General features: G+C 63.0%; 1 protein-coding gene across 2 annotated transcripts; it reads left to right on the top strand.

Moving 5' to 3' along the window:
• Nucleotides 1–2,539: 2,539 nt before the first annotated feature.
• On the top strand, nucleotides 2,540–11,010 carry CSF1 (colony stimulating factor 1). Of its 2 annotated transcripts, none has more exons than XM_055728257.1 (9): nucleotides 2,540–2,660; nucleotides 3,937–4,068; nucleotides 5,854–5,916; nucleotides 6,230–6,409; nucleotides 6,674–6,851; nucleotides 7,827–8,665; nucleotides 8,933–8,988; nucleotides 9,078–9,130; nucleotides 9,463–11,010. In XM_055728257.1, exons 1-8 carry the CDS (start codon nucleotides 2,640–2,642, stop codon nucleotides 9,127–9,129), a joined length of 1,521 nt encoding a protein of 506 aa, XP_055584232.1. In that variant the 5' UTR covers nucleotides 2,540–2,639; the 3' UTR covers nucleotide 9,130; nucleotides 9,463–11,010. The 2 variants fall into 2 exon arrangements, with proteins under 2 accessions (XP_055584232.1, XP_055584233.1); XM_055728258.1 differs by having other exon boundaries at nucleotides 8,538–8,665.
• The last annotated feature ends 624 nt before the right edge of the window (nucleotides 11,011–11,634 follow it).

Here is an 11,634-nt window from a genome sequence, read left to right on the forward strand (position 1 = left end):
GGGGCTGTCCCCACCTCCGGATGGCTCCTGGCTCTTCCCCAACCCCAGATTCCCACCGTTCCTCCACCAGGTCCCCGATCCCAGCCGTCCGCCTGCTTGGGGTTCTCTCAGCTCCAAGAAAAACCCTCGGAGCTTCCGAAACCCGTGGCGTTCCTGGCGCCGGGGAGCAGATACCGCTGCTTCCTCGAAGCTCGGATGTGGTGGCTGCCACTGACATGCGGCCCCGTTGTCACCGTACCCGTGTCAGAGCCAGAACCCCGGGGCTGTTGCTTGCATCCAGTTGTGTCTGCGGAGTATTTTGCTTTCTGCTTCCTCGAAGCTCGGATGTGGTGGCTGTCACCGACGCGTGGCCCCATTGTCACCATACCCGTGTCACAGCCAGAACCCCGGGGCCGCTGCTTGCATCCAGTTGTATTTGCAGAATATTTTGCTTTTTGCTTCCCTGTCAGGGTGACCAATGCTTTGCATGGCAACAGTTCACCTCGTGGCAACTAATTATTTCCATATATTCCCATATATTACTGGCAGCAAACTCCCCCAAGCAGAGGAGGAGGCTTTCTGCATGCCCAGCACCTCCGCACCGGTGGATTTGCTGTCCCCAGGTCTGTCCCCAAGTGGGTCTGTTGGTGCATTTCTTTGCACGTGGCTCCATCCGTGCGCTCGTGGAACCCTTCCTGGAAAACTGTGCAGGAGGATCCGCTTGTGCATGCAGATCCGTCCACGCACACGTGATTGCATCCGTACAGATGTATGCACACAGATCTGTGCATGCAAATGGCCCTGCTTGTGTGCGCAAGGAGACAGCCGTGCAGATGTGCATCCAGCCATGCACATGGTTCTGTCCATGCACGCCCATGTGAATGGATCCATCCCTGCACACAGGGATCCATCCATGCCTGGCCACGCACATGGATCCACTCACAGCTCTGTGCCTGCCTGGCACCAGTGATAGGAAATGCAGCCGTGGGAGCTGGACCCAACCCTGGCAGGAGCACCCTGGCACCTCTCAGCACCCCCTTGTCCCAACACCTCCATTCCTGCCCTGCTCACACACGCCAACACCCCAAATTTGCCCCCGCCACTCCCCCCAGCACCCAGTGCACTCCTGCACCCTGCATCCCAGCATGGCAAGGGCACCCCGGTCCCGCGTCACCTGTGACCCTGTGCAAGGCAAAAGCATCTCCCAAGGGCATTTTGGCGGCGGTGGGGTGCAGGCAGTGGGGCTGGGAGTGTGTGGGGGGGTGGGCAGTGGGGCACGCGCCCCCTTGGGAAGGTCGCCCATCTGTTCCACGCAGGATTTTCTGCAGGAAAACTTACGGCGTGGACCGGGAGCAAGGCACAGCATCGCAGCGGGGCTGCGCGTCAGCCAGCGCACCGGGGTGCACAGTGGTGTGCGCATGGATGTGTGTGCACGTGCTGCGTGTAGGATTGTGTGTGTACCCCTGTGCGTGTAAGGGGGGGGTTGTGCGCCAATAGAAACATGCAACCCTGAGCGTGTGGAATGTACGTGCGTGTGGGTGCATGCACAGCTGTGCAGTTACACAGGTGTGTGTGCAAGTGTGTGTGCACATAGGAGTTAATGCATATGTGCACTTTGGGTGCGTGTTTGTGTGCAGTGGCTACGTGGGTGGGGGGGGTGTGTGCACGTGTGTGGGTGTGCATGCATGCCTGTGCGTGCAGGCGTGGGGGCTGTGCGTGCATGTACATGTGTGTGTATGCCTGCATGTGCTCAGGGGTAAGCGTGCACATACGCATGTCTACAAGCCCCAGGGCTGTGTGTATGTGTGTGCATGTGCTCTGTGTGCACATGGGTACAAATGCCCAGGGGTGACCATACACATACACATGTGCAAGCCCCCGTGCTGTCCATGCAGTAGTGTGTGTGTGTATATACACCCCAGCGATGTGCATGCATGTGTGCATATGTATGTGTTCCAGGGGATGTGCATGCACATATGGGGGGTGTGTGTGTGTCTGTCCCTAGTGTGTACATGTATGTGTGTGTATGCATGCCTATGTGTGTGCCCAGGGGTGCACACGCATGTGTGTGTGCGTACCTGTCCCAAGGGGTGTGCATACGTATGTGTCCCAAGGGGTGTGCATGCGTGTGTGCATATGTACGTGTCCCAAGGGGTGTGCGTGCATGTGTGTGTGCATATGTACCTGTCCCAAGGGGTGTGCATGCATGTGTGTGTACATATGTACCTGTCCCAAGGGGCGTGCACGCACACACGGGAGGGTGCCCGTGACTGGCATGTGCACATGTGTGTGTGCATGCGTGCATGTGCGTGTGCCCAGGAGTGCTCATGCATGTGCGTGTGCACACATGTGTGCGTGCATGTGGCGGTGCAGGGGCTGGGGGTCGCGCACACAGCCCCCGGCTCTGCGAGTGTCCCGAGCCGAGCCGGGCTGTGGCGGGGCCGAGCCGAGCCGAGCCGAGCCGAGCGGGGCCGAGCCGAGCCGAGCCGAGCCGCGAGCGCTGGCCGCCCGCCAGCCCTTTCTCATAAACCACATGCTGCCGCGGCGCTATAAAGGGGAGCGCGGCGGCAGCGGCGGCTCAGCCCGGCCCCGCTCGGCCCCGCCGCCGCCTCGCCCGCACCGCCCGGCCCCGCCGCCGCCCCGGCCCCACGGCAGCCCCCATGCCCCGCCTCGGAGCCAAGGTACGGCGGCCCCTCCCGTGCCCCCCTCCGCCGCACGGCGCCCGCTGCCACCTGTGCGGGGTCCCCGGGGGGAGCAGCCCCCGCCGCTCCGCCAGGCCCGCTTCTCCTCGTCCCCCCTCCTCGATCGCGCAGGGAGACGTGGCAGGTCCCCGCCTGGGGGTCCCGGCTTCCCGGCGGGGTGATGCTCCAGCCCCGGCCCGCCTGCGGGACCCGCGGGGTGAGGCCCCGGCCCGGTTCCCGGGCCCGCGGGGTGAAGCCCCGTCCTCGTTCCCTGCTCCAGCCCCATCTCGGTTCCCGGGCCCGGCGCGGGGGGGCTACGGCCCCAGTCCCGTCCCGGTACCCCGCTCCAGCCCCGTCCCGGTTCCCGGACCCGCGGGGTGAGGCTCCAGCCCCGTCCCGGTTCCCGGTTCCAGCCCCATCCCGCCCCCGGTTCCAGCCCCGTCCCGGTTCCCGGACCCGCGGGGTGAGGCTCCAGCCCCGTCCCGCCGGGGTGAGGCTCCAGCCAGCCGTGGCCGTGCTCGGCGGTGGCCCGGGCGGCATCTCGCAGTTTCACAAGAGGGGAGGATTGCTGGACCAGCTCCAAGGGAAATTCCCCCCTGTCCGCCCCTCCATCACCCTCGGCACCCTCTCGGTGCCGGTGCATCGCGGGGTGGGGGGCACAAGCACCAGCCCCGGGGGTCTGCTCCATCCCCGCCTCTGGGGTCTTGGCCCCGGGACAAGCCCTGTTGCCTGTTGGGGTCCCGCCGCGGTTCGGGGCCTCCCCGCTTCCTTGCAGGGGGATTGGGAGGGGAATTTGGGGCCACGCCAGAGCCACTGCATGGAAAGAGCCCGGCGGGTGCAGGCACTGGAGGCTGGGGGGGTCCAGAGGGTGGGAAGTGGATTTTTGGGGATGGGTGGGTCAGTGTGTCAGACGGCTCCCCGGAGCCGGGGTGGAGGAGAAGATTTGCAGGAGAGACTGAGAAATGGTACGGGAGAGGGGATGAGGGCTATTGGGGAATGTGGAGGTGGCTGCTAGCCATGTCTGGGCTTATGCCAGCCAGGCCCTGGCCACGCAGCCCCTGCACCACTGGGAAATTCCCGGCTGAGTTGGTGCGACTAAAAATAGCAGGATGGGGATGGGCACGGGGTTGGTGGACCACGGTGGGATTATCCCCTGGATCGTGGTCAAGCCTTGGCCGCCACAAAGGTGGCCACTGGGGGTGGTGGGGAAGGGTGGGGGGCTTAGGGGGCTGGGGGGGGTTACCCCTGCTTCAAGCCTTCCCTCTGCCATGCTCAGGCGTGCCTGCTCCGCTGCACCGTGCTGTCGTCCCTCCTCCTCCTCCTGGTCTGCAGCATCCATGAGACGGAGCAGAACAGCTACTGCCAGCAGATCATCACCGAGAGGCACCTGGCCGAGCTGGAGGAGCTGGTGAGTGCCCCGCCAGGCTCTGCTGGGGGGGAGAGGGGGGCTCGCTCGGGGCTGGGCAGGCACAAATCAGCCCTTATTTTAGGGCTGAAAATAGGCAAGTCGAGTTATTTTCTGCTCGACCAGCATCGTGATGGTACCCAGGAGCTGAGCATCCGTGGACACGAGGGACAAGTGGGCACTGGGGTGGGGGCAACGTGCTGTCATGCCCTTAGCAGGGATGGCTGCAGAAAAGTGCCGGCGGGAGAAGTGGAAGAAGAGGGGAAGCGGGAGCTGGCAGGAGCGTGGCCAGGAAGGGGACCCGAGTGGGGCTGGGTGGACGCGGGGGTGATGGGGAAGCCGTGGAGGGGCCCGGCGCTGTTTTCCGGGCGGTTGCGCAGGGGTTAAGCTGAGGAATCCGGCTGCATTCCTGAGTCCAGCTGCTTGCCTGGAAGCTGGGCTGGCAATGGGGCTGTGGGTGGGTGGCAGGCGAGGGGGGCCGCCGGCCAGGCTAGCGTTGGAGCCAGCCGGGCTGGGGCGAGGAGGGATGCCTTCATCCATGGGCAGCTCCGGGTGCTCCTGCTCACCCCACAGGGAGGCAATTCCTGGCCCCATCCCGGTTGCTGGAGCCGTATCTCGCCCTGGCCCTTGGCTCACCTCCGGACGGGGAATCACGCGGATGTTCAGGGGAGAAACGGGAATCGGGGGCACGCAGGGATTTATTTGCACGGTTGGCGCAGATTAAATTCTGCTGTTGCAGCAAACGGGGTGCGCGGCGGAGAAGCCATAGCTGTGCCTCTGAATCCTCGCTTGCTTTGCACTGAGCTCTCCGGCTCACAGCGCCTAACCGCTGGGCTGGGGCTGGTTTACCTCTTCCTCTTCAAGCACCGAGTTGTGGTGGTAGGAGATAACAGATCCGTGTGTGCAAGCTCTGCTTCCTCAGCTCCAACTGGCCCAGCACCCCGCAGCCCCGGGAAGCCTTTGCTTTGCAAGCCCTGGGGATTAAAAAGCGGGTGCAGTGGCTGGGGGGAGAAAGGGGATGGAGCAGGTTTGAATGGAAGCCGTGGTTTTTCTGCCGGGGATTGCAGCCCTCTCCTCTTCCCGCTGGCGGAGAAGCCAACCCTCGCTCCAGCCTCTGCAGGATAATGGAGCAATTGTTTCCGGGCCGGCATCCCAGGCTGGGAGGGTGAGGGCTGCCAGAATTGCCGGCCGGCAATTCTGGCAGCCCTCACCCTCTCAGCCTGGGATACCATCCTGGAGGTGGGGGGCTTGTTTGGAGTGGGTTTTCACCCCCAGCGGAAAGACTTGTGGTGTGGGGGGCCAGCAGCGCTGCGTGCAGGACCCCGGCGCTGTGTGATGCTGAGGGATCTGTGACCTCTGTGTCACAGCCACCTCCCGCATGGCAGGATGCTCTTTTGCAGCCTGGCTTCGGCGGAGCAGGGGAGACTCTGGGAGGATCTAGCTGGGCTCTGTGTGGTGCTGGGAGGAAGAGGAGGAGAAGGAGGAAGGGAAGCGGGGTGGGAGCAGGCAGGGGGAGGCAGCCATCCCTGGTATGAGGGGCACGCTGTCCTGATGGGAGCGGGGCTCACCCCTGCCTGAGGTTTGACCTTAGGGAAGTGTCTGTGAGGAGGAGGACGGTGTGGGATGAAGAATGGGTGGCAGCAGACCCCGCCCCCCCCCCAGCCCTGTGGATTTTGGTCGGCTCAGGCACCCCTTTGTGCCCAGGGCACGGCACATCTCAGGGCTGCTCAGCTGCAGCCCCTCAGAGCGCCCATGGCCGTGGGGTCACATCCTGCTCTGTCCTTCCAGGCTGACACCCAAATGCAGCACCCGGGCAGGGTCTCCTTCAAGTTCATCGATAAGATGCAGCTGGTGAGTGGCTCCTTGCTGGACACCGGGGCACAGAAGGGGACCAGGGCTGCCTGGGGTGGGGGGTGGGGGGTGTCCCTGCATCCCCAGTCTCCCCTCTCCTGTCCCCCTTTGCGGGAGGCAGCCCAGGAGGGACCTGTCCTGCTTGGCCAGGCAACTGTCAAGCACTGGCTTGGGCCGCCTGTGGGACCAGGGAAAGGCATTTTGTGGCTCCATGCCTCAGTTTCCCCCAGGTAGAGAGTGGGATGGAGGATGGGCAGAGGCAGCAGCAAGTAACCAATCTCAATTTTGGGGTGGGGGGTCTGTGTCCTTGCAGAACAATTCCGTCTGCTACGTGAAAGCTGCCTTTCCTCTGCTGGGCAAGATCCTGGAGCGAACGGAGTTCAAGGAAAACTCCTCCAATGCCAAGAAGATGCAGATGGTGCGCAGGATGTACAGCCGCATCGACGAGAATGTTGACCCCTGCATCAGGGAGGAGGATGATGAGGAGAGAAAGGTACAGTGTCCCCTGCCTTGTGGGGTGCCAGATCTGCAGGGCTGTGGGTGTGAGCCCTCATCCTTGGGTGAAATGGGGTGTCCAGAGCATCCTGGGGTGGGTGCATGGGCAGGACCTGGAAGTGGAGCGGAGCTGGGGTGTGCACGGACACCAGGAGCCATGGGGGCTCAGACCCTGCCCTGGGTGCAGTGTGGTACCCCGTGGTGGTGGCACCGGTGCCCTGCGTGGTTGTGGAGCTGCTGCTGAGCCTGGCTCTTCCTCCAGCTCTCGCAGATGTGCTTCGAGGAGTTCACCACCTCCCCCTATGAGATGCTGGTGCTGGTGAAACAGTTCTTCCAGGACATTAACCAGCTGCTGCAGAACAAGGAGACCTTCGAGAAGGATTGCAGCCAGGTCTACCGCAGGACCTGCCTGGGACCCAGGAAGGCTGGATTCTCACCAGGTGAGATGCTGAGGCTTTGCCTCTGCCTGGCAAACGTGTGCTGGGCTGGGGGGCTTGGGTTCACCTGCATGGAGCAGCTTGGCAGCCGCGTGTCCCTGTCCGTGGGCACACGTGGGCGTCATGGGCACAGCATGTGTCTGAGTTGGTCCCTGTCTCTGTCGCTCGGCTGGTGGCCATCCCTGCAGGGTGGCCTGGGCGGTGTGTTGACGAGCTCCGTGTCTGTGTCTGGGGAGAGCCAGGGTGGGGAGAAGGGGGCTGGCCACCCCTTGGAGGTGGGATTTGGGCCGAATCCTGCTGGAAACAAGGCCAGAAAGAGATGCTGGCGGGGAATAAGGAGGCATCTCCATCGGCTGGGCTGGAGGCATCAGGCTTGGCTTCATCTCAAAGCCCCAGCACCTGGGTTGAGCGTAACACGGAGAAATCAAGGCGCTGAAACCCCTCTGCCACCGATGTGCTGCATGACCTTGGCTGTGTGACTTCAACTGCCCCGTGCCTCAGTTTCCCTCGAACAAGCCTTCAGGGAGAGCCCTGCCTGCCGGGGTGGAAGAGCCCGGTGTTGCCGTCCGTGCTTTTGCGAGTGCCCGTGCTGTGTGTTTGCATGCCCGTGGAGGACATGTCTTGCTGTCATCTGTGTGTTGGAGCCGTGCCGTGTTCCTGTGCCGTGGGGGACGTTAAACGTGGCTCCTGCAAGTCGTGGATAACCCACTGCCATCGGCTCAGGGGACCCGCTGATTCGGGTTTGCTTCATCCTGTCATCTGCTTGTCATCTCTGTGCTGCCGCCTGTGTCCCTGCCTGCTCCCTGCCTGTTCCCTGCCTCACCTTGGCTCTCCCCGTTTTTTTGGGGGGCTGTTTGACCCGCTTCCCCGGGGCTGCGGGGAGGGCCAGGGATGCTGCCCCCGACCTCTGATCTGCTGGCTGTGCCCCTCTTGGAGGCTGGTGACCCCACGGCCGTCTCTTCTCTCTGCTTCTTTCAGGTGTGGGGACAGATCCTGACTGCAATTGCCTGTCCCCTGCCCCCCCTTCTGCCACCCAGCCCTCCCTCCCTGCTGCCACCCATGCCGGCAGCGAGGTGGCACCCGCTAGCACCCAGGTCCCTTACAGCCTCCTCCATGCCACCCTCGCTGACTTAGACACCCCGTCACAGCCCCCCAGTAGCATGGACAGCGGTTCAGGGACCGAGGAGGTCCTGGGTGCTGGGGTAGGTGATGTGGCGTCGGTGCCGTCCCCCGCGATGCAGCAGACAGCTCCAGCCGACAGCGCCGAAGCCCTCCTGGATCCAGCTGGGACCCTTGGCCTGGCAGCGGTGGATGTCTCCATCCTGCGTGGGGATGGAGAGCTGGTGGAGGGGGGCACCGAAACGGTGGCCAACCACCTGCCGCAGGATCCGGCCCAGCAGCAGGGAGCCTCCGTCCTCCCGGATCATCCCGGTGGGCTCAGGATCACCATGCTGGCAGCATCCCCCAGCGCCGGCTCGGTGGGCGATGGAGCCAGGATCCGTCCCGCTGAGGCGTCGGAGCCCGTCATGCAGCTCCGTTTCTCCAGGATGGCCCCAGAGCCACGGGGCCAAGTGCCGGGTGGCCCCGGGGACGGGGCGAGGGTGCGAGGCTGGGGGCTGAGCCGGCTGCGGGAGCCCCAGGACGGCGGTGCCGGCCCCAGCTTTGACTCTGGCTTTGTTCCGAGCACAGAGCAGCGCAGGAAGGAGCCAGCCGTCAGGGAGGGCCGCCGGGAGCCCCTCATATACATCACGGTGGCCAGCGTGGTGGCCGTCTTGCTGGCCATGGGAGGGCTGCTCTTCTACAAGTGTAGGTCCAGGGTAAGCTCGCCCCTGCCCCTCCCCAGGCGCCAGCATCCTCTCCTGCCTCAGTTTCCTCACTTGTGTCCTGGTGCGTGGGGGTTGAGCCCCACTTTCCCCATCATTTTGAGATGGGGGGGTCATGGGGACAAGTGGTGGTGCTGAGAGGGGTGGGAGGATGTTATCTGGGAGATTCCCCCCGTCATTGCATGGGGAATTGCCCCGCTGTGCTGCAGCCCCCTCCCCATCCCCAGGGCTCACCCCCCCATTCCCCTTTCCTCTGCACAGGTCCTGGAACGGCCACTGGAAGATGGAGACTGCGACCCCGAGGAGCCGGAGAGGAGGTGGGTGCAGTACCATCCTGCCTGGGGGGGCTGTGTGGACCCCCGCCCTGGCCTACCCTGCCCTAAACCCCCCTGACTTTCCCCCGCAGGGCGCTGCAGGGAGCGAGGGGATGTCCAGAGCTGGAGACTCAGGACCTCTGAGGTGAGCAGGGGCTGGATGGGACCTCACAGGGCTCCGGTCCAAGCCCGTGGGGACAGTGTTGAGTCCCTGGAGTGTCCCCACTGGCACTGACCTTGGCCACAGGCAGGGAAATCTGGCTGCTGGCAGGGAGTGGATGGGGTGGGAAGACCCGGAGAGGAACAGGTCTGCGCCCCAGCACTGCCAGCATGCGGTTTTGCAGCCCATTAATCCATTACCAGCACTTTCTTAATATATATAGTATTTTTTCCTGTGGTTTTTATGTATTTCTCCCCGCACCCCGCCCTCCCTGGCAGAGCCTCTGCTCCCGTTCATCATTCCCCTCCTTTCCCCAGGCCCGAGGCGGGATGTGAAGCTGCTCGGGGGATGGATCCGGCCACTCCTCGCTGTGTGAAGGAGGGTGGGCACACGCTGGCCCCTCTGCGGTCCCACCATGATGCTGATGCTCCCTCACCCCGCGCCGGTGGCCAGAGACTGCAAAAAAAACTCCCTGGCAGGGACAAAAGGATGGGGGGATGCACCCCGAGTGGGACCCCCAGGCACCAGGAAGCGAAGGGCTGGAAGGTGTTGGACCGATACTGAAGGGCTTTGCCGGGGCTGGTGTGGCACAAGGGTGCTGAGCAGGATGATGGAGATGCTGGCGCTGGATGTGGGATGATGGATCCTGCTCGAAGATGGCTGGTGCTGGCTGAAGATGGAGGGGACCAGCTCCCCAGATCCCTGGCTCTCCTCCCACCCCAGCATGGTGGGGTTTGGAGCAGCACCCATCGCCCCCCCTCTGCCCTGCCTTCAGCTGGAGCATCCTGGATGCTGGGGGATTGGGGGGGGTGGTGGTCAGCCACCGGGCCTCCCCTGGGCTGCACGACCCCAGCCCCCACTTGCAACTTAAACCCTCACACTGTGAATATTTAAAGCCCACCAGTGCCTGTGTCCCCACGCAGGGCCAGGCTTCGGGGTGACGCTTGGCACCGTCCTGGTCCCCATCCTCCTGCCACCGGAGATCTGGCTCCGGTCCTGTGCCCGAGCTGGCCTCGGCTTGCTGTCATGCCGTTAGGGTTTTCTTTTTAATATAGTGGATAAAAGCCTTGATCCCGCAGGAGGACTTTCCGGGGGGGCCTGTCCTGCCCCCTTGCAGGGTTATTGCTGCGAGCTGGCCTCGCTGGCGACTGAATTCTTTGGTGACTGCGCTTTGGAGAAGGGAAACGGGGCCGGGAAGGACTGGAATGACGTGGGTGTAATGGATGGAGATGCCCCACTCGGATACCCGGGGGCTTTTCGGCTCAGCCCTGCTCCGTGGCCTTGGGAAGAGCCTGGTCTGGGATGCACCAGCCCCAGAGATACCCCAGGCTTGGGCTGCATCCTGCCCCACCGCAGCACCCCTCTGGCCCCGAATGTGAAGCGTGGCCTGCGCTGCTCTTGGGTTTTGAAGTATTATTTTTATATGATGGAAGAAAATATGGACAAACCAAACTGTTTTTAAAGAAAGCATTACTATTAATTTTTTTTATATATATGTGTGTGTGTATTTATGACTGCTAGAAGGAGGGGGTTCCAGTGCAAGGGATTGGTGTAAATCAGGAGGAAAGCCCTGACTGCAGCAGGGAGGCTGGGGCCAAACTTGCTGCTGGTGTAAGCAGCTGGCTCAGCACCAATTTGCACCGTGAAGGAGATGCTGACACCGTGCTGGCCCTGCTCCTGGGGGAGAAAACTTGCCTTTAAGCTGTGTTGGATTTATTTTGCCTCCATTTTTTTGTGGTTTTTTTTTTTTTTTTTACGATGAAATGTTGAAATATTTTATACAAAGTCATTTAAAGAAGTCTATTTAAAGAAAATAATAGAAAACAACTTGTATATTTAATATTATTAATAAACAGAGATGTGTAGCACTGTGTCAGCGTGGGAGCTCTGGGGTGGGGAGGGGATACAGCCTGCGCCCAGCCCTGGGGTCACTGATGGGGCGGGGGGGGGGGGAGTCTGGGACCTGGGGGCCCTGCTGGAGCAACCCCCGTGCCCAGGGGATGCTCCTGGGGACACTGATGGGGGGAGTCTGGGACCTGGGGGCCCTGCTGGAGTAAGCCTCATGTGCAGGGGATGCTCCTGGGGTCACTGATGGGGGGGTCTGGGACCTGGGGGCCCTGCTGGAGCAACCCCCGTGCCCAGGGGATGCTCCTGGGGACACTGATGGGGGGAGTCTGGGACCTGGGGGCCCTGCTGGAGTAAGCCTCATGTGCAGGGGATGCTCCTGGGGTCACTGATGGGGGGGTCTGGGACCTGGGGGCCCTGCTGGAGTAAGCCTCATGTGCAGGGGATGCTCCTGGGGTCACTGATGGGGGAGTCTGGGACCTGGGGGTCCCGCTGGAGCTACCCCTGTGCCCAGGGGATGCTCCTGGGCTAGACCCAGGACCCCAGGCTGTGTCCCCTCCCTGCACCGAGGGGGTGGCTTTAGTGTCCTGCAGGGGGGAGTCCCCAGGAGCCCATGGGGGCAGCTCTGGGGGGGCTCTGGGAAG

The sequence above is a fragment of the Falco cherrug genome, chromosome 16, assembly GCF_023634085.1.
Source record: "Falco cherrug isolate bFalChe1 chromosome 16, bFalChe1.pri, whole genome shotgun sequence".
Lineage (NCBI taxonomy): Eukaryota > Metazoa > Chordata > Aves > Falconiformes > Falconidae > Falco > Falco cherrug.

Coding starts and splice junctions, on each gene's coding strand:
- CSF1 (XM_055728257.1), top strand. CDS start 2,640: ATGCCCCGCCTCGGAGCCAAG. Junction 2,661..3,936: donor TGCCCCGCCTCGGAGCCAAG/GTACGGCGGCCC, acceptor TGCCATGCTCAG/GCGTGCCTGCTCCGCTGCAC. Junction 8,989..9,077: donor CCCGAGGAGCCGGAGAGGAG/GTGGGTGCAGTA, acceptor TTTCCCCCGCAG/GGCGCTGCAGGGAGCGAGGG.